The sequence below is a fragment of the Bombus bifarius genome, unplaced genomic scaffold, assembly GCF_011952205.1.
Source record: "Bombus bifarius isolate JDL3187 unplaced genomic scaffold, Bbif_JDL3187 scf7180000007974, whole genome shotgun sequence".
Taxonomy (NCBI): Eukaryota; Metazoa; Arthropoda; class Insecta; order Hymenoptera; family Apidae; genus Bombus; species Bombus bifarius.
The window spans coordinates 2326510-2349139 of NW_022884360.1; the positions used below are offsets into that span (position 1 = coordinate 2326510).

The 22630-nt window shown below is 34.7% G+C and overlaps 2 protein-coding genes across 2 annotated transcripts; both read left to right on the forward strand.

Moving 5' to 3' along the window:
* The first annotated feature begins 4682 nt into the window (after positions 1-4682).
* Positions 4683-9330, forward strand: LOC117216974 (hexamerin-like). The gene is made up of 6 exons (XM_033464177.1): positions 4683-4953; positions 5197-5530; positions 6124-6539; positions 6880-7196; positions 7504-7859; positions 8827-9330. The coding sequence occupies exons 1-6, from the start codon at positions 4732-4734 to the stop codon at positions 9234-9236; spliced, it is 2055 nt and encodes a 684-aa protein (XP_033320068.1). The 5' UTR covers positions 4683-4731; the 3' UTR covers positions 9237-9330.
* Positions 9331-15823: 6493 nt separating this feature from the next.
* On the forward strand, positions 15824-19661 carry LOC117216973 (hexamerin-like). Its single transcript, XM_033464175.1, has 7 exons — positions 15824-16263; positions 16790-17123; positions 17359-17605; positions 17885-18053; positions 18234-18550; positions 18674-19026; positions 19120-19661. Exons 1-7 carry the CDS (start codon positions 16045-16047, stop codon positions 19545-19547), a joined length of 2067 nt encoding a protein of 688 aa, XP_033320066.1. The 5' UTR covers positions 15824-16044; the 3' UTR covers positions 19548-19661.
* Positions 19662-22630: the final 2969 nt, after the last annotated feature.

Below are 22630 nucleotides of genomic sequence, written 5' to 3' on the forward strand. Positions count from 1 at the left end.
TACTTGTATGAAATATTTATATTTATTGAACCAGTGGTATTTTTTAATATATTAAATATTAGACGTACTTTTTTTCATTAAGTAATGTCTTATGAATATTCTATTGGCTTTGCTCCACAGACAGAACTTTTAGCTAAGTTTTTACCTGTGCATCTTCGTTTAAATTTCTTCTTCATTTTATACAATGCAGAGGATAATTTATTTTCTTCGTGCTTTGGAAATGTGATATTGTACACTGGTATGTTGCTGCGTTGTTTATCTCTAGTCACAGGTGATCGCAAAATGTATAGATAGTTACTAGGATCCAAGAATGTTCTGAGTGTGGTAACTTTCTAAAAGTACATATGCAATATTCATAGAAATTAGTTGATTTTAATTTTAGTGTATTTTAAAAAATTTATTTTAGGAAAATTCCCTGGGTTATCATTGTAATATTTTGAAATACATGTTCTTTTATGTAATTTGAAATATTTTATGTTTCATGTTATATTTTATATAATCAATTTGTAAAAAAAAGAGCAACACAATCAATTCTGACTTCATTGTGATTTTCAATTTAAAATTAATAAACATAAATAAGAAAATATTTGTATGTAACTTATTTATTGATATATTTGTAATAAGTAATAACAATAATTTTAAGCAAATTTATATAAATTTAATTATTTACCATAATAAAACTCTCCCTCATTTTTTAAATAATGATATTAATTCACCATTATTTACCATCATTTAAAAGTATAGTTAAAGTAGATTTAACAATGATTCACTTCTGTAAATAGGGCATAAGAACTATAACTTACTCTAGCATACAACTCAAATTCTTTTAAGCGATCCTGCATCTCTGTCACCCATGGTAACAAGCTGTTTTCAAAAGTTTCATGCCTATGTAGGCATTGTACATTATTTTGTAATCTTTCAATAATCATTTTAAGTGCTATGGCCATATTAGCATACTCAGAGGATGCTAGAATTATGTCTTTCTCTGAAAGTGGAAGGTGCATTTCTCACAAGTTTTTATTACCCGTCTTCAAAATATTAAGTGATTTGATATCTAAAATAAGTAATATTTTAAATAAAATATCTTGTAATTTTAGTGTATGAAATCGTTACTTAGTTTCGAATTAGAAACTATATAGTTCTTGAGGTAAAAGTTTTTGATACTGAAATAAATTCAAGAAAATATTCCATTTATTTATAGATTAAGGTTTATATAATGAAATTTATTTCAAATATAATTCAATTTTATAAGAGATAGAAAATAATTTAATTTAAATTAATTTAAAATAATTTTGCTCCTATATTCTTATTTGGAAAATATTCAGCACTTAGTTTTGAAGCAATATTTAATAAAAAAACATAAAAATCTATATATTTAATCACCATTATAACAGTAGTGGTAGTAATAATAGTAATAATGAATCATAGTATATTAATTTTGTATTATATGCTCTGTATTATGATTTATTACCTTACCTTTTACCAAATTAATATGTTCATATATAAATCTTACTATTTTGGATTTTTAAAGAAGTATATTTATGTATTCAAAATGACTAATAAAATAAATAGATAACATTTTTGCTGTAAACAAACTGAATTTAGTTACACATTAAATAAAAATGTGATATTTATAAACATTAAATTTTCATATGTACTACAACAAAATTAATATAACAAAATCTAACGTTTCACATATTACAATTCAATATACAATTTATAAATGTCGGTTAGTATTATAAGTTTGCATTATAACATAATTGTAGAATTGTTGCTTTAGTTACCGACTTGAAGTAAAAGTGTGTATGTATGTATAATTTCATTACTTATCAGTGCAGCAGATAAGGTGTACGAAATTTTCCCTTGAATCGAATGTTCAAGACATTGACCTTATGCACCATATTTATCAATTAAATTAATAACGAAATTATACACCTATGTGTATTTTATTTATTCTACGAAAGTATTTTTATTTTAACGAAAGTATGTCCAAAATAATGGAATAATGAAATTAAAGAATTAACTAATAATCTTATAGATGATTATTAAGAAAAATGTTTATCTTTATCTTCTTCTTATTTCTTACTAGAAGTAGTATAGTATTTGATATTTTTGCAAAAATAATTAAACGCTGTCTAATAATAGATGTTTAATTAATTATATTCTAATATTTTCTGTAAATATGATAATATTCATAATATTATTTATTCGTATTATCCATGATTTAATATTAACAAAATAAATCAACGAAAAGCATCAAGTTAAGCATAATTTTCGTTAATATATTTTCTTAATATTAAAACATGAATAATAAAAACAGATAATATTATACAATAATAATACAAATATAAATAATGTTATTGTAGTATAAGTCTTACAGAAAAATATTCTCATTTTATCTTCCCTCTTCTTTTATTTATTACACAATCTTATTTTGCCATTTACAAGATTATGTACGAATAAATGTTTGACTTCTGATAAATCCTATTTCAACATTATTCTTAACCCAAACAATACTATGACATTTTTATCATATGGCCACCATATTAATTAATAAACTTTCGAAAATAGTATAATTCTATTTCGTTTACAAAAAAACAGAAATCAAGCGACAAATATAATTATTTTTTCCTTCTTTTTTTTTACATTCAACATACCGTTCCGTAAAAGTCTGTGAAATCCATTCCATTAACTTTAGTGTTTTTCCATATGCCTGTTATTCTCACATTAATCTATTCAAACAATAACACTTCTCGTGCTCGTATTTTGCCTTTAATCCACGTCACGCTCTGCAATTAAGAGACAAATGTTATTTACTTATTCACTGACCCGTGAATTACATATTCGTTTGCGACATTGAATATTATTGAGATAAAAAAACCGACAGAAATGTGAGAAACAGATACGCCAATCCGTTTTAATTACTTTCCACGTTATTAATATATATTTTGTTTCTATAGTTAATAGAAGTAATTTAACAAATTTCTATGGACCTGTGTCATTGGTTCCGAGGATCATTGTATCCCTTTTATCGCTTAGATCGTCTTACGTTCGTTCGTGTAAGGAAATTTGTCAGTCCTCGGCGTACTTTTACTTGATATCTTAAGTTACATGTACAATATACATTTGATTGATACACTTGATCAGATTAGAAATTCATACTTCGATTTAAGAAACGACAGAGATACATTCTGCGTATAGAAAATAATTCAGTATAAAAGCCAGCATAGAGTATAATTTAAAAGATTGCGGGTCAATATAAGAATTACTGAATTAAGTAAAACGCCCTAATAATCGTAATATTGCTTCATTGATGTAGCTGCAAATAACGAAAGAAAGAAAAAATTATTTATTCATTAAATATCGTGAATTATATAATATACGTTCGAATGATTTGATTACAAAATTTATACTTCAATTTCGAAGCGTTTATTGTTCTACGAAGAGAAGGATATAATGTTAAACATACATGGAGGAACATACTCGCTGCCAGATCATAGAAGAATTTTCCATTCAAATAACTCTCTTTACGTTAGCTAAGGTAGTGGGGCAGTCTGAAAAATTCACAATAGAGTGACTGAAACGTTCTACGATTTAATTAGAAAGAAACAGAAAGTAGAACACAGATGATTAATAAATGTTTCCATTAACAATGCTTAATAAAAAAAGTAGACAGGAATACGTAACGAATAATAATAAGAAATAAATGTATTTACCTTGACTCTAATAACACTATAACGAGGCTCCCAAAAGTGCTTGTCATCTTTTTAGATTACTAAACGACTATCAGGATTACATAAAATACACAGACTGGGATAAAGTTCTAGTTTGGCCAAAACGATGTTCGTTGAATCAACACGTATAGTCATTAGAATATTCGAAACGTCAATTGAATAATCAATGGGCTCATTCTGAAACATTCTTCGGACGATTCTTGCGTTTTTTTAAATGCGTGAAATATAATTAGGTCCTGCAACGAGACACGCTTACCAGGGGAGTGTCGAAGGCAGTTTTCAATTGGTCATTGCATCGCGAGTATTTTAATTACTACTCGTGAAATTGATATTCACCGTCTAGGTGAATATTAAAATTTGGTAGATTAGCCAAGGATCTTTAAATATTGATCTTCTATTGGTTTAAACATCGATTATGATCGACGTGATCGGTACGATGACTTCAGCCTGCCACAGGTTTAAATCAGCCACTAGAAACAAGTAATAAAATAAGTAATATAAATAATGCATCGTATAAATACGTAATAATAATCAATAATAATGAATTTCATAGAAAATTAACAAGAATGTTTGTAACGTATTGGTAGAAGCTTAAAGATCGCAACAAGATTAACTCCGTGCATCTCGAGATTACAAAATTTTTCCCAGAAATAAAATACGAAGATAATCGACTGTATCCTACTAGGAATCGAAATATTTCAAGTAGACGTAAACTGATCGCTATACGATTGCACGTGCCAGTTTCAAACGTATGGAAATCGTATTGGCGCACAATCCTATGTCGAATCTTTTCCTTTCGACGGATGTGCCTGTTAATAATCAACCGTACAAATATACAGGAATATTGATGACACACAGTATCTCCGTGAGCATGATGTGGGTCAGAGGTTCAGCGTGATTATTGTATTCCGAATAAGTATAAAAGCACGCGGTGGATCGTCAACCGGTACACAGCGACCAACTGAATCCAGGGTGTAGCCGAATTTTCATCGCGGGGATGTTCAAGTTGACTTTGTTAGCGGCGCTAGTCGCTATTTGCGTAGCGCAGAGCACATCGTTCTCCGGAAGTCGCACCGCCGACATGGACTTCCTCCATAAGCAGAAGAAGATCTTCGATCTGTTGCTGTACGTTAGACAGGCAGACCTAAGCGATGCTGAATGGTATGACATAGGAAGGAACTACAACATGGAAACAAATATGGACATGTACAAAGACAAGGTGATTCTCCATGTTCATGGTTTCATGACCGTAGCTATAATTATTCGATGAGTTATACCTGCTACCATTTCATCGAATCGATCCCGAACGTTTAACCATTATAATTTAACAACATTCGATTAAAATGACAATCGATCATGATGCATTAATTTCTACTACGATGGACGTATCGTAGTAATAATTGTTGTTACAATATATCCTAATTTTTGAACATTACGTATGTCTTGCATCTACTTGTTTCAGAATGTCGTACAAAAGTTCTTTTGGTGGTACAAGCAAGGAATGTTCCTTGTCCGTGATGCCATCTTCACACCATTCAACACCGAGCACATGTACGAAATGAGAATGCTGTTCGAGTTGTTCTACAACGCCAAGGACTTCCAAACGTTCTACAAAACTGCTTGTTGGGCCCGACTTCGCATGAACAGCGACATGTTCACTACGGCGTTCTCCGTTGCCGTGTTCTACAGAAGCGACTGCAAATACATGAGACTGCCAGCGATCTACGAGATCTACCCTAACTATTTCTTCGATTCAAGCGTGATACAAGAAGCACAGCACTTGAAGATGTCTCAAGGTAGCTATACCTTTCTATTTTACAGTATAGTTATAGAGTAAATGTTACATATTACTAGTTACATATAGAGTAGTTAGATAGAGTAGTTGAAAATAGTGTGGCGGATGAAAAGAGAGTCGTGCGTTTCGTCCCGGGACTACCGGTGGACTCGCCAGTAGTCCCGGGAGTCCCTGCCTTAGACGTAGAGGGAGTCTCGCTAGGTGCGGTATTTGTATCAATCGCTCGTATATTCGACCGCTAGCGAGTTAGACAGACTCGTTGTCGTCGTAGCCCTCTAGTGTTGGCGGTTGGTACCAGCGGATCGCCCGGGAGGTGTTGCGCCGCGTTGATGCCTCGACCTGTCGGCGTCCTGTTGATACCGATCCGCCACAATAGCAATCTGAAATTGAATTTCAAATGATTCGTCTAATACGTGAGTAGCAATCTATTTTTCAAATAACATATTCAGACCCTGTTTTCTCCTAAACGAGAATCTACAAAATATAGAACAGGGAAACAAAGGACATTTTTTATAAAGATTCTAATAGCGGAAAGTCTTGGAAAAGTCCCCATCCTTCGATTTGAAATAAATAAAGTCAACCTTCTTCTTTCAGGAACTGGTGCCGGAATGGGCAACATCGAAACTTACGTAGTGACCGCCAACTACTCGAGCAGTTACATGATGCCATACATGGACGACGAATATAAACTCGACTACTTCATGGAGGATATCGGAATGAACGCGTATTACTACTACATCCGACAGATATTCCCCTTCTGGATGTCCAGCAGCAAATACAACATGCCTAAAGAGATACGTGGACAATTTTATTATTTCATCCACCAGCAATTATTGGCTAGGTACTTCCTTGAACGAATGTCAAACGACCTTGGTAAGATAGAGGACTTCGACTGGAACAAGTCAATCTACCCTGGATACTTCTCCACGATGATGTACCCCAATGGCATACCTTTCCCACAAAGAGACAGATATTCGGCTCTACCCTATTATAAATACAAGTATCTTAAGGTGAGTATTACATTTTATCTCAATAACAACAAGCTTAAAAGTTTACTTCTTTAGGACTAAGTTAATTCCAAGAAAAACAGCTAGTACTTACTGAAAACCTGACAACCTTCAGTTTAAACTGAAAAAATTTCAATAATATAATTCACAAAGCCATCGTCGATAAAAGGCAAATTATTTACTTTGCAAGAATTATTAGCAGGGGCAAAACATGCCAACAACGGCCGATATAAGTAACAAAGAAGGAAATTCAAAGTATACGTTGAATCTTCCAAAAATAACGATCGTGATGTCTGATACGAAGAGTAAAATGAAAATTCAAAGTGCACGTTCGATTCTCTAGGAAATCAATGCCCTGGAGTTGCGTATAATGGACGCCATCGACTCTGGCTATCTGATAGACCAATATGGAAAGAAGGTAGACATCTACACATCAGAAGGTTTGAACATACTCGGCAACGTGATAGAAGGGAATGTAGACTCTTGCAACACCAGATTCTACGGCATGTACGACGCACTTGCACGCGACATCCTTGGCTTCAACTTCGACTTCTACAACAAGAACAAGGTGATCCCCAGCGTCCTGCAATCCTACTGTACCAGCATGAGAGATCCGGCATTCTATATGCTTTACAAAAAGATCATGACTTACTTCTTCAGGTATGTTGGCTGTTTAGAAGATGTCAGAAAGATATGTAAACGACATCAGATCGTTATTAACGTATTCGTATCGTTACAAGCAGAAGTCTCGACGAAGAGCTAATTTTTGCTATCCTGCAACAAACTTTTCAATCAATTTATCAGTATCTTTCGTAAGATTCGGTTTAAATACGTCTTATTAGATAATAATCATCTGTACGCACGAATATCTGCAATTACAATTAATCTCAACTACTCGTTACAGTAATTTGAAAAGTTTTATGTATTTTCTGCCTCTTACTAATTGTTACGCGTTATGTTCGCGCAGATACAAGAAATTCCAGCCTCAGTACTCTCAGAGCGAACTGCAAGTGCCAGGTGTGAAATTCGAATCCGTGAATATCGACAAACTGAACACGTACTTTGACACCTGCGACACTCTGATCAGCAATGCAGTATCAGTGGATAGCTTCAAGGGTGGAATGTACCTTCGTCTGAAGGCACGACGCGCTTGCCTCAACTACCAGCCGTTCACCTACAAAATCAACATCAATTCCGACAAAGAAATGAAGGGAATGCTGAGAATCTTCCTTGGGCCAGCCTTCGACGAGGTGCAACAGGATATGATCTACTTACAGAAGTACCATTACTACTTCGTGGAAATGGACAGATTCGCCGTGAACCGTTAGTATCTTGTTTATTTTTCTTTATTATTCTCCGTACGAATAATATATTATCCAATATGCTATTTAACGCTAATCTTATCAGTCCCGGTCAAATTTCAAAATTTATTTAAAGTCGTACATTCATCGTTACTCCTTTTCTTCTTCTAACTTTATGTAAATTCTTTATATTATCTGGTTAATCAATTTCTCGATTTTCGTTAATGTAAGAACTTGCAGAAAGTTAAATGAACGAAGAAAATAACGACCAATGTACAATTTTAAATTAAATTTTGAAACCGGTCATTTGACCGGGCTTGGTAATGTTAGTGTTAACCAGTTAGCTGTTGCGACCTCTTTGGAAAGCGTGGAGCCTAAAACGTGTCGCGGATGAATCGCTGCTAGATGAAAAGAGAGGTTTGCGTTTCGTCCCGGGACTACCGGTGGACTCGTCATTAAGGTTATGCCCGGTAGCCCCTGTCTTACACATAGAGAGAGTCTCGCTAGGTGCGGTATTTGTATCATTCGCCCGTATATTCGACCGCTAGCGAGATAGACTCGTTGTCGTCGTAGCCCTCTGGTGTTGGCGGTTGGTACCCGAGTTGATGCCACGACCTGTCGGCGTCCTATTGATACCGATCCGCCACAAACGTATCGCAAAAAGTAAGCGATGACGAGTATACTCGTCCAACACAGAGTCTGCGTGGCTGTCACGATATAGAATTAAGTTGCAACGAAATGACTGTTTTTTAATTTTGTTACTGGTAGGACTCGTCGTAACACAAAATATTGCAATTCCTTCATGACGAGTATACTCGTCAAAAACAGCTAACTTGACCAATCAAGCTTAAAGAACCTCTTTAGTTCTTGATCGATGCGAAAAGACAGCTCGCGATGAAACAAGCTGTTTTCTACCTTCATTATTATTATTATTACTATTAGAAAATTAAAGATCGATATTCAATCGAGCCTTCTGTTTACTCTCACAGTCCATTCTGGAAGCAACAGCATCGAACGTCGCAGCTCGGAGTCCCTCACCACTGCACCTGGCATGATGTCAAGTGACATATACTACGACAAACTGAACAAGGCAATCAGTGGAAGCGAGCCGTTCACGTACTCCGAAAGGATGTTCGGTTTCCCAGAACGCCTCACTCTGCCACGTGGTAAACCAGAAGGTTTAAGGTACAAGATGTTCTTCTTCCTGAGCTCGTTGGAAGAAAACAGCATGAACTCGTACGAAATGCCTCTGTATGGAAAAATGATGTTCGACAACATGCCATTCGGATTCCCATTGGACAGACCCATGTTCGCATGGAACTACACCATTCCTAACATGTTCTTCAAGGACGTGTACATTTACAATCGTCCTTACGAAAAAGAAAGGATGAATTACTAAACCGATGAGATTTTTATAAACAGTGTTTTCCCTTTATCGATTGTTAACGATCTTGCAAAAGATTCTTCGAATAAAGAATTCTGAATGAAACGAACTTTTGTGTTATATTTCTGTTTACGTATTGGCCTTCTATTATACACGTTGTATCAACAGCTTTCTTCATAAGATCATTCCAAAATTAATCAAATAATTCTTTAGTGTTATGCCTTCTAACTTTATCGGTCACCTCGTACGTTATATATTCATGTGTTCGTTTCTTGTATTAGCGTGATCGTTAACGATGTCCTCAAGTAGTCGCAAACAGGTTCGAACGTTCATCGAATGAATTCGAAACCTCCAGCAGAAGCTAAACGCGACATATCCGAACCCTATACGGATACTTGCAGATAAAGAAGGTATTCTTAACACTTTACCGACCGCTAACGATTCAACAGCATACGCACGTCCGACCGGCATCTCAGGCGCAGATTCTCCCTAGCGCCGGCTCTGTTTCGGTTTAGATTCTCCAATATCATGCTTTTTGTTCATTGCGAACGGTACGTTTTTCAAATTAATATAAAACTGTGGGAGCTTTCAAAGCAACGCAACTGACGCAACCGAGCAAGGTACCTTAGTACTAAATAACAAATTACTGCTCAAATAACGAGAAAGATTGTTGGCGACAAAAAGCCGATTAATAGGCTATCGGTTGGTAAGCGTCGGTGACGTAAAACCGATTAATCGGCTATCGGTCGGTAAAGTGTTAAGTAGAATTTAAACACTGGTCGAACAAGTTTGGAACTTTACGAGTACCTATAAATCTTCCATTCGCTCAAAGTTATTTTTCTCGGCTATCGTTCTTAAATAGCTACAAGTACGACAATAGTTCAAGTAAGATTTACAGCAATCCCGTTTACCGTCTACGATTCTGTATAATTTTCCTTTTGTTGGAAGAATTCAATTTCAACGACAGTTTCAATCGACGAAATGTTTCAGTCCCTCGTTGACGACGTTTTATCAACTTTCCCGAGAATGGAAGTTGTCGAGGCGAGAGTAAAGTCAGCATTGTGTTTGTGTTACGGTGTTCAAATTTTTATTCCGAGTTGTTCTAGGGATGTAAGTACGTGTTCCAAAAGAAGAACCCTTTGCCTGTACATTATTGTTGTTAAAATAAAGAGAAATATCCATTGTGTTACGGATGTTAGCGTTGGCTAATTTTTTCCTAAACTAAGTACGATATTGAAACGATATTTTGGAACAATGTCTAGAACAGCTAAAACCATTGAACACGTTGAGGGACATCTTCTAATGTAAAATATGTAAAATACGTTCGATTTTTAAGAAATGCAGGGCGGGTGAACAGTGCAACCTTTTGCGGTTGCTTCCAAGATCTTTTGAAATAAATCATTATTTGCTTTGGAACAACGTAGAACAAACGTGGAACAACTGGGAACAACAATAGAAAATACAAGATTTATACGAATTATAGTCGAAGATCGAATATCTGGTAAGTACAATGAACCAATTATTGCATACATTTTATTAATAGCTTCCCAGCTCCATGAATCTTGGATTGGTCTCGATGAAAATATTCGAACACCTACGCAAAAAATTTGTGTTGTTGTGTTACGTGCATTAAAGGGGACTTTTTGAAATTTCGTTAGTCCTGCAATGAGGCACAACTATCGTGATTAGATGTAATAATAAAATTTGAAACCAATTCGTAAATAAACGTGAAAGTTACGAGACATTTATCGCAAACACCTGGAGGAAAATTAGCATACAACATGAATAATAGTTTGAAACATACAACTAGTGCCTCGCTGAATATCGTGGCTTATTAAGGGGGGGCTAAGGTTAATTCGTACAAAAATAAGGCATGTTTTTGCGAATTATTTGTGACGACACAGTTAAAATCTCTTTATTAAAACGAATAGTAGATTAAAGTATGACATTCGAAGAATATTGTATAAAATTTTCACGGAGAAATATTAAAAAATACGGCAATAGCAGCGATTATTCCGACGTGTCTCGGAAAAAAAGGTAGAATTGCGGTGCCCCTGATAACTGGGTGCTGGATCATCTGAAATCAAAAAATCAAAGTTCATTTGTTAGGTAACAGTTTTCCCCAGGTAACACTGGGAGAGTTTTTCGAAATTTCAATTTTTCACTTTTTTGGAACACTTTGAGGGGAAAATTAGCCGATTTTGCGAAAATTTCCAAAAAAGTGTTCCAAAAAAGTGAAAAATTGAAATTTCGAAAAAGCCTCCCAGCGTTACCCGGGGAAAACTGTTACCTAACGAATGAACTTTGATTTTTTGATTTCAGATGATCCAGCATCAAGTTATCAGGGACACCGCAATTCTACCTTTTTTTCCGAGACACGTCCAAATAATTGCTGTCATTGCCGTATTTTTTAATATTTCTCCGTGAAAATTTTATACAATATTCTTCGAATGTCATGCTTTAATCTACTATTCGTTTTAATAAAGAGATTTTAACTGTGTCGTCACAAATAATTCACAAAAACATGCCTTATTTTTGTACGAATTAACCTTAGCCCCCTCCGCTTAATATAGCGAATAATTTACCATTCAAATACTATATGGATATCTTTGCGAAAAGTATGCTTCCAGTAAATATCTCGTAACTTTTACATACATTTTCAGATGCCTTTCAAGTTTTATCAATATAATCACGTAGTCGCCTCTCGTGATACGGTGCTAATGAACTTTAATTTTAATGTTTCTGGATAATATATGTATACATATAAAGTTTGTAGTTTATATGTGTGTGTGTGTGTGTGTGCTCGAGTACTTTCGTGAGCCACTGTATACGTACTTTGATCAGCCAATAAGTTCGCGAATCACATCTTCGCACTTTTTTTCTCTCCAACATCCACATCGTGTTCGCCGCGTCTGCTATCATTTTCAATCTTCTGTCTCCACGCACAGACATAGAACGCACTTTCAACGCACTTTCATCACCTCTTCCTACGAATACACATAACTTTAACATTTTACCGATCTATTAGCTTGTCCGAAAAGTTTCTTTCATTTTATGAGGAAATAGCAGATGCACAACATTTTTTGTTTTATATTATTTTATCGAATTCCGTACGATCCATTTTATTCTATTGCTACAAATAAAAATGTTGTGCATCTATTATTTCCTTGTAAAACGAAAGAAACCATTGGAACAGCCTAATACTTAAGAAATTTCACAGCACCCAAACTTAAGAACCATAGCGGTTTAAACATTCGTTTTTACATCCTGATCCTGATGCTTTTCAAACCTACTTATCCTTTAAGAATAAGTCGGTTTCGAGACTCTTAAGTTTTACTCTTATTTCGCCGCTGGCACAAAGTCAACAATTATAACGTTCACTCTGCAAACAACAAACTGAAACTGCTCTAGATCTACTCCTAACTCAACGTACTACATAAAACGAATGATGCAATATTTTTCAACATTGCAAATTATTATTTTTATACTTGCGATCGCAGGGAATACGCATTTATGGGAATATGCATTTCGACCAGCTACGCAAGATTCCCTTTCTTTCATTTATTTCTCTTACGTTCGCTATCCCTGTCATTAAGAAGCCCAGACGTTGTACATACGAGCACGCCGAAAACTATTATACAAGATTCTGAACACTTTGAAGGCGAAAAAACCAACACTCCAAATTGTATTTTTTGAGTCATCGAAAAAATTGAAAGGGTCGCTCGGAATGTTCGTTCTGATTTACACTTCGATTCGATATACATTTACTGAATTACATAACTGATACTTTGTTTCATCTTTCGCGCGACTATCGTTCAGGAACGTTCCAGGTTTCTTGGCGAAAAATTTTTCAATGTGATTTTTCGTGTCGACGAAATTTCTTAAAAATTCCAATCAACTTTCCCACCAGCATTTGACGAATGTGATAATCTATTAAAAATCAATGAGCATGTTTAAAGATACTTCTAGTAACATTTTTTTAGTGCGATATGCTCAAGGACTTAGAATTTATTATTTTATTAAATTCCTTAAAAATCGAAACGAACTTTCCAGTATTATATCTAATATATTGATAACAGTTTCGTATTATTCAAGTATGTAATGTAAAAACACATTCGTAACATTTTATGTATACCATTCATTGCTCTCTTTACTGTTTTATTCAACAGTAGTTAACGTTTTTATAGGATAGAGTATCAAGTATGTAAGAGGCGAATTCGCGTCTCCTGTCGATAAAATATTAGGATTCATAACTTGTTACGACGTTATCGCGTTTTTACTACTTTAAAATCTATAGATCCATAAATTGTATACGATATTAATTAATAGATAGATAACTGCATATGGCTAAAATCCACGCGAAACTGCTTTTCTTAGATTTTGCTCACATAGCTATTGCAACGTATTACCAGTTTAATTCACATTGTGAATAATTCTTATCGCACAATTGGTGGAAAAATAGAGTTTCATTTAATAAAATATCCACGACCCTCGAATCTCGTAAAAAAATTACCGCGAAGAAATAGCGAAATTCCCTTTAAACAGCGTGAATTTCGTTTCGAGAACCTTTCTCGCGCCACAAAATAAATAACATATTCGTCACTTCGATATCATTTAGCTGGACCATCTTTTATAACAATGTCTCACGCATAGTCTTGCACTATAAACTTAACGTATCTTAAACATACTTCAGTCGCAACTTAACATGTAAGAAGTTCGTTCACATTCGACACACAGAAAGTTCATTCGCTTCTACGATTTTTAACAGCGCCGTGGTATCGGTTCTCGCTCTATCATTCGCCAAGCCACTCGCAAACCGATCTAAGACAGCTAATTAGCGGATAATTTAAATTTACAATCTTTCAATGCCGCAGAGAAGGTAGCAAATGCTACTTGTAATTATATACAAACTGTATATATAAACTTGTCGTTAATTTACAGACTATTACAAAGGTACTTGAGAGTAATAGTGATAGGAAAACATATATATATATACAGGATGGTTGGTAACTGGTGAGACAACGATCTACAGTGAGATCCGTTATAACGAGACGCGATAAAGTACGACGCGTACCGAGCGAAAATTCAAAGTCGATTTTCTCGAAAACAAAGCCTCGAACGAAAAATTTGTATTCTATATTTTCGACTTCTTTTTTCGCCTAGAATCACCCCCTTTCCGCTTGTACCACCAGTTACCAATCATCTTGTATATATATATATATATATATATATATATATATATATATATTATACGCATATGTACTAGAAATATATAAAAGAAATGCCAAAAGTAGAAAATATGTGATAGGTATATTATAAGAAAGGATTTCTCTGACATCACCGTGTCATAGGTCACTAAACTCGATTATGATATAACGTAATAAGAAGCTGTTTTAAATATTATGCAAAAACATGATAACTTCCAAATGATCTTCAACGTGATCTCACGCAGCCTCCTTTTTTAATGGTTTTTCTTTTATCGAACAGTGTTTACTTTTATAATACACTAGCGTTTATACTTTCCTTTCAATTTCTTCATTTAACGAAATTGTTATTGTTAGGCTATTTGGAAGAAAATTAATCTTTATTTCCTATTGTTATCCGAAATGATTAAATACCTGTGTAATGAATCTATATTTTCAAATATTTTTATCTATTATTTTCTATCCAAGCAATTATTCTTCTTGTTTATTTGTCATCGTTATTTTAATGAAAAACGTCTAAAGCCGACTAGAAGAACGAAAAATTCTTAAATCAGAATTCTCGTTAATTGCAAATTGTGTAATTAAAATCGAATCGTTATCGTGCAAAAAATGATTCGGAACGTTTGCCGGGCGATTAGGTGGACGTAATGTTTGTAGAAACGAGCAGAAAATATTTTGTTAACGTAGGTCTTCGAATCAATCTCGACTGCGATAATATTCGATAAAAATGGTTGTTTATTTCAACCCGAGACTGATTTTTATGTAATCGTGTTCTTTCTAGAAAAAATAGTTTCTTAATTTTTAATTATTAAAATTATTGGTTAATTATTAACTTAATTATTGGTTTGATGTATTCTTCAGGTTTCAGTTTGACAGGACAATATTTATCCATGCATTTGTCATATCCCATATCACCGTAGTTAAATTTATTAGAAAACTTGATACTATATCCTTAATAGAATCGATACTATATCCTTAATAGTATCCTAAATACTTAAATACGAGAATATTCGAACGAACAATTCGTCTATAGCACTATAACCGTTAGCGAACATGAACGCGATTAAAGTATTTACACTAGATCCTTCCTCCTACAGTGGCAGACAAAGGAAAGTTTGCAGGCTAAGAAGTATGAAAAGACAGCATAATTTTACAAAATGGACTTATGTCTAATAAGAGCAACGAATAAACGTACAAATAATATGTAGCGTCGAATAGACGGCTGTTATAAACATTGTAAGCAATTTTTAGTAGAAATTTTTAACAGAAAAGTTACTGAAATTCATAGTCTATCCATTCTTTCATCTGCCACTGCATCAACTAAAAATTAACCACAGCTATTTACCAAATTTCAAATTCACAACGAACCGTAGTTTTTTGTTGAATTGCGAAACTCTACCGATATACCGATCGAATCAGCCAAATTGCATCCTTTGTCTTTATCAGCAATTGCGACACGAAACCGAACGCGTGATAAGTCGTTTACTTTCACTACCCTCGCGACCTCACCCTAATTCGACCCCGATAGAGATTATAGATTTGTTTATCGAAGTCCAAACATTTTGAGTCCGGTATATAAACTGATCACCGGACCGGTCTCCTCCAACCGCTGTTCAACGATGAAGGCCGCTTTAGTAATTTTCGCCAGTTTCTGCTTGCTGGCCCAGGCAGTGCACCAACTGCCCAGCCAGGTCGCTGACTCTACTTATCTGACCAAGCAGAAGAACATCTACGAACTGTTTTGGCACGTCGACCAACCCACTGTATACCATCCTGAACTCTACCAGAAGGCTCGCACCTTCAACATCGCGGAGAACGTCGTCCAATACAACGACCAGGTAGGATATACGGCTGACTCGTGAATAGACTGCAGATTTTTATACAAACTTATGCCCTTATGAATAGGATTCAAGAAATAGAGATTCGTCTTGCATGTTAAAAATTACAAGGAATATTCTGATGCAGATGAGTTGCGTATCGTTATATCTTTAAATTTTGCACGACAATTTATGTTCATATACCTTGTACATTTACAAATTTCATTAGTAACGAGTAGACTGCGGACCAAATAGATATGCTTGCAAATATATATTGTTTTACAGCATCTAGAATAATTTCTGTAGCGTTGAACGCATCTTTTTTCTCATATATTGAAACGCAAATCTCTTTAAAGGAAAGAAATTGTTTCTTTCCGTTTCCAAGAACTCTTTTCGCATAGAAGTATTATTAACTGAACGCAACGAAAGCAGAAAATCGAGTCTTATGTTCGATATTCAACTAGCAAATATTAAAATCTGCGGTCTATTAATTGGAAGAATCATCTTCTCGCTGCTAACGATTAACATATAATTGATAATATAATAGGAAGCAGTGACGGAGTTCATTCAGCTCTTGAAACATGGAATGCTACCACGTGGACAAGTGTTCACCGTGATGAACCCTGAGATGCGCCACCAAGCTGTGACGCTTTTCCGTGTTTTGTACAGTGCCAAAACCTTCGACGTGTTCTATAACACCGCTGTCTGGGCTAGATTCTACGTAAACGAGCTAATGTACACGTACGCTTTAAGCGTGGCTGTGATCCATCGTCATGACACCAAATTGATCAAGTTGCCGCCATTGTACGAAGTGCTTCCACACTTTTTCTTCAACGACGATGTCATGCAAAGAACTTACGATATCGCCATGGGCAGCACAGGTTGGCTATGTTAATAATCTTTTCTTCTTTTTCAAGCCCGCTTCGTTCTTTCGATTGTTCTTGACCCAAGCGTATTCTTTTAACATTAAAAGATAGCTCAAGTCTGAGCCGAATATGGAAAAGTTGTTATTCATATGCATGATTTTTGAATTTTGAATCTTACGTTGAACATGCTCTTGAAATATTAGAAACTTGTTTTGTTTGCTACGCAACGTTTTTGTTTGAACTTGAACAGTTGACGAAAAGAAAACCGTGGGCAATGTCGACCAATACGTACTTTTGGCCAACTACAGCGGATGGTATTTGACGAGGCACGATGTACCCGAACAGAAATTGAACTATTTTACCGAAGACGTTGGCCTGAATAACTTCTACTTCATGATCAACCACGATTTCCCATCTTTCATGTCTTCCGAGATGCTTCACACCCCAAAAATCCGTGGTGAATATTATTTCTTCAGCCACAAGCAATTGTTGACCAGGTATGTTAAGAATTGCTCGATTACGCGTTCAATTTACTTCAAATAGAAACACGAGTCTTGACACTTTCCTACGACGTGAATAATATAGTAATTTGTATAAATTTTGGAAAAACAATTTCTTTTACAAGATATGATTTCCTTCGTATAAAAATGTAACAGAATAATTTATTTGTAAGAAGACGTTCCATTCATGCGAATGTACATTTACTTTATAGAAATTTAAAATAATACTAATTAACATCGCTTCTAATGGCTACTATTTAAAATTCATGTTTTCAGATACTACCTCGAGAGACTGTGTAACGACATGGGTGAAATTAGTTACGTGAGCGTAAACCACCCCATAGTAACTGGATACTATCCCACCATGCAATTCCGCAATGGGCTTCCGTTCCCACACAGAGAAACCGGTGCTGTTGTGCCTCTTCACATGCAAAAATACGTCCAGGTAAGTTTTGTATTCATTCAATAATAATCGTCGGTCGAGAAGAAGGTGATTCCAGGAAGGTGGAAAAGATATATTTTTCGAAAATATAAAGTAAAAGTTTTTCGTACGACCCATCGTTTTCGATCAAATTAAATCAAAATCAAATGTGAAAATTCCATTCTACGTGCACGCTATTTACAGATGCTTCAGGACTTGCACACTAGGATCTCAACCGCCATCGATCTCGGTTTCGTCTTGGACACCAATGGTAACCGTGTCAATATCTACGAAAAAAACGGATTGAACGTTCTTGGTAACATCGTTCAAGGTAACGTTGACAGCATCAACATGCAATTTTACGGACAGTTGGACATGCTCGTAAGAAAAATCTTTGGATTTGGTTATGAATCGCACGTCAAAAACCAAGTGGTACCATCTGCTCTCGAACTTTGGTCCACCAGCTTGAGAGATCCCGTGTTCTACAGCATCTACAAGACTATCCTCAATTATTACCACAGGTTTGTCTTACCTCTCATTTAATCTCGTTGTTACATTTATCATGTGTCATTGTTACTCTTTTAAATCTTCCTCCAAGAGATCCCAAGAATAGAGGAGCCAATAAGTAAAGATTCTTCTTCCAGATACAAGGAAAATGTCCCCAGTTACACCGTAGATGAATTGAGCTTCTCTGGTGTGACCATTCAATCCGTAACTGTAGACAAACTCGTCACCTACTTCGATCACTTTGAATCCCTGCTCAGCAACGGAGTGTCCGTTCGTGGCTACAAAGAAGCCAGGAACACTTTGATCCAGGCTCGTCAATACCGTCTGAATCACAAACCATTCACCTATCATATTACCGTCAACTGCGACAAAGCCACCACGGGTGTAGTTCGCATTTTCCTTGGTCCAAAATACGATGAATTTGGTCATGAAATTGACTTGGTCCACAGCTACATGAACTTCATGCAGATGGATGAATTCATGGTTGATCGTACGTATATATATTTTATTATTCTTATTATTCATCAATTCATATTAATGTTCACGTCCAACGCTAATGTTTGTTCGATTATTCGTGTTACAGTGAAGTCTGGAATCAACAAAATCGACAGAAGCAGCCACGAATCCATCTTCGTTGTTCCTGACGAGACCGCCAGCCACATTCTTTACAAAAAGCTCGTAAATAGCATCGAAGATGGCGTAACTTTCAAGTACTCTGAACAGCCTTATGGCTTCCCTGAAAGACTCCTTCTGCCAAAAGGTAAAAAGGGCGGTATGCCCTACAACCTTTTCGTCATCATTTCGCCGGTCGACCAGTCAGTCACCGTCCAAATAAATTCTCCCATATGGGGTCACATGACCGACGATGGACGTTCCATGGGCTTCCCTCTGGACAGGCCTGTCACTTCTCTGCTCTTCAACGTGCCTAACGTGCATCTGACGGAAGTTGTGGTTCATCATGGAACTGAGCAAGAACTGAACACTGTCGATGAAACAAAACTTTCCATGTAGTTTTTCTAAGTTAGTTCGTAAATGTTAATTCTTTAATAACTCCTTAATAATTTCCTTAAAGAGGAAACGACAAAGAGATGTAGAAAGAGACGAAATAAAATAATGTAAAAATTATTGGCTTGGATGTTTCACTATTTTATTATCCTATATTGCGATGCATAAACAGCGTTAGTCTTATCTATGAAGAATAAATATTGATATGGATACATAGAAGGTTCAATAGTTGATTAGCTCAGTCTGTTGATTTTGCTTCTTGTAATTACATCACCAATTTTTAAAACTGATTATCATCATCAGACATAGGAAAAACGCTAAATGAGACTGGAGAAGGTTTAACAGAACTGAAAGCAATAATAGAGAAGAGAAGGGCAAACGACAGGAAGGATGCACAGCAAGGAGGTGAAAGACCAAAGTTCCAATAGTCTTCAGTCATTAGTTGCTAATTTGTAGTTTCTAGTTTTAGTTTTTAGGGATAGAATAAGTAAGGTAGTGCAATAGAATAGAGTGGAAAAGAGGGGAGGTAGACATATAAGAAGAGAAATAGACATAAGAGATGTAAAACCGAAAGTTCGTCCAAAGCCGAAAGGCACGGACTAAGCAATAATAATAATAATAATAACTAAACGTGGTCAAAAAAGATCACATTTTTTATGACTTGAACTAGAATAATATAAGCGTTTATTACGTATATTTAAACTTCTCTTCTTCAATTTTTAATAATTAAACTTTGCATGATACGATATTTAATAATTATCATTGATCGATATCATTCAACGGTAAGTGATAAAATTATATCGTTAAACTAATGTTTCGTTTAGAGAGGGAAATCAGCTTATCCTATAAAAGCCTTAGAGAAACAGAAAAATAGTTATCACAACGATTAATTTAAATGCAGTAATTAGAACCACTATGAGTAAACAAACCTAACCATACTAAGCCATGCATATGTACTTATAACCACACAACGATCATGTCAAAGGCGTAATGCCCTTAAAATTAACAGAAAATAAAAATCAATTTCAAAAGTTGATCTTATTCAGTTGAAACATTACATTAAGTATAACAGAGATAAGACGTAGAGACATTAGCAAAATTGTCGAGATATTAAACAGCAATTAAAAGACCAGACTATTGACCAATCTAATTATCGAACTATCAAACGTCTGTTCACACGGCAAAACAACAGCTGTGCAGACAAGAGAACTTCATTTCCGGCATAAATCATATCCAATTATCGTCGAGACAATATTATCTTCGTGAATTATTATTAAAGGAACTATCCAGACTAATAAGAGAAGAAAGTGAGAGCAAGTGTTCCATACGAATCATACGATAATGCTAATCAAACGATAACGTATTTTTATACATTCGTGTAATTAAACGCGATTACGTGAAAGTACTTATTGCATGCTAAAAGTTCAATGTAGATAAAACTCACCCTGTATATACAAGTTTTCTTGCATACGCATTTCTCTTGCTTACGTATATTTGCAACTTGTGTTAATAGAAATGCGTACCGATACGTGCGCGCATGCGCAACTGCTTTCTAATTGTACCGAAGTTCAAGAGCGCCTTTTTTAATTTCTGTATTATTTCGTGCTCTTCGTACCAATTTCTCTGTTTTTATTGGTAATCTGTACGATATAATACATCATTTTTCGGTTACTAAATTAACTAGATATAATATGAAAATTATTACCAGAAAGCAGATTTTTATGCGAATTCATATTTTTGAAAATATATGTATATAAAAAAGTATAACTCCGGTAGAAAAATGTTTTATTCACCAAGTATTCTAGGAAACATTATACTTGGATACTTTATATATTTTTTCATATTATATGCATTCTGTGCAATTTTGCACTTTCAGAATTCCTATAAATGCGTAAAAATCCATAGACCAGTTGTTATAAATTTATTATTAATTTTTACAAATTTTAAAGTGGATATTATAACAGGCGTAATCGCTATCATCGTGAACTGAGAGGCAAAGTTTGTTCTGATAAGGAAAATAGTGTAAAATTAGATTTGTTTCCATCTTAAATTTTTTGTAATTTATCATAGAACATCAGTAAGCAAATATTTCTATCTAGTTAAGTCTATAAAGACAGACAGAAAAAATATAATTTCTTAGTTGTTTGAACTTTGAAATAATGAGTATTGGAAATATGTGCATTAAATATTTCTTGAAAAAAACTTATTATAAATTTTGATTCTCAATTTATATGTATATGATGTAAAATTAATTTATATGAATTAAAAACATAATTAACAACGATCCCTGTTGAAAATGACAACGTGAGTTCGGGCTCACCATTCATATGCAGATGCGCTAGTTACAATAAATAGTAACTAGAAGATAGTTCTAGATACGATCGATAGATTTAATCGATTTTATCCCTAGTCCATGTAAGAAAGTGCAATAAAGGTTTTTCGGCCCAGAACGGTATGATAGATTTATCCAAAGAATAAAATAATAACTATTGTGATCCTACCTCTGAATACAGAAATAACAACAATCCCCCTGCTACTTCCCCTCCTAAGAAAAATGAAATGTACAACTTTTAATTCCTTAAAATCTGTGGAGCATTGTATTATATTCGTTCGTTGTATTAAAGGCTGATGCCTATTACAATTTTTTCACGTATCTCCTAGCTTATTGCATTTTGTTTCTATCTTAATTTATTCCTCAAAGCTAAATCTTACTTCTGTATTCATTTAATAATAAATATATCTATATCTTAATTTTGCTGTAGAGGTTACAATATGTCAGTCTTTGGTGTTTCATCCTTATTCGTTTTTCTTCGATTTCTTTATTTGCTTATGCAGAAAACTCAACTTCATGCTTCCCTTTGTGATGTTTACCAGTTACCATATTTCATTTTCGGTTATTGTTATCGTTATATCTGTCCATTCTTTACTTCCCAGTGTGATTGGTATGATTCCTATATATATTGCGTAGTCGCTTAGTATATATTTTCTATTCTGTATTTCTCGGATGTAGCATAATCGACATGATAGTTTCTCTTCTGTTTTATATTTCATTCTATGTCTTATTATGCATCTGTAGAATATATAAAATG

Coding starts and splice junctions, on each gene's coding strand:
- LOC117216974 (XM_033464177.1), top strand. CDS start 4,732: ATGTTCAAGTTGACTTTGTTAGCGGCGCTAGTCGCTATTTGCGTAGCG. Junction 5,531..6,123: donor GCACTTGAAGATGTCTCAAG/GTAGCTATACCT, acceptor TTCTTCTTTCAG/GAACTGGTGCCGGAATGGGC. Junction 7,197..7,503: donor ATCATGACTTACTTCTTCAG/GTATGTTGGCTG, acceptor ATGTTCGCGCAG/ATACAAGAAATTCCAGCCTC.
- LOC117216973 (XM_033464175.1), top strand. CDS start 16,045: ATGAAGGCCGCTTTAGTAATTTTCGCCAGTTTCTGCTTGCTGGCCCAG. Junction 16,264..16,789: donor TCGTCCAATACAACGACCAG/GTAGGATATACG, acceptor ATAATATAATAG/GAAGCAGTGACGGAGTTCAT. Junction 18,054..18,233: donor ACATGCAAAAATACGTCCAG/GTAAGTTTTGTA, acceptor CGCTATTTACAG/ATGCTTCAGGACTTGCACAC.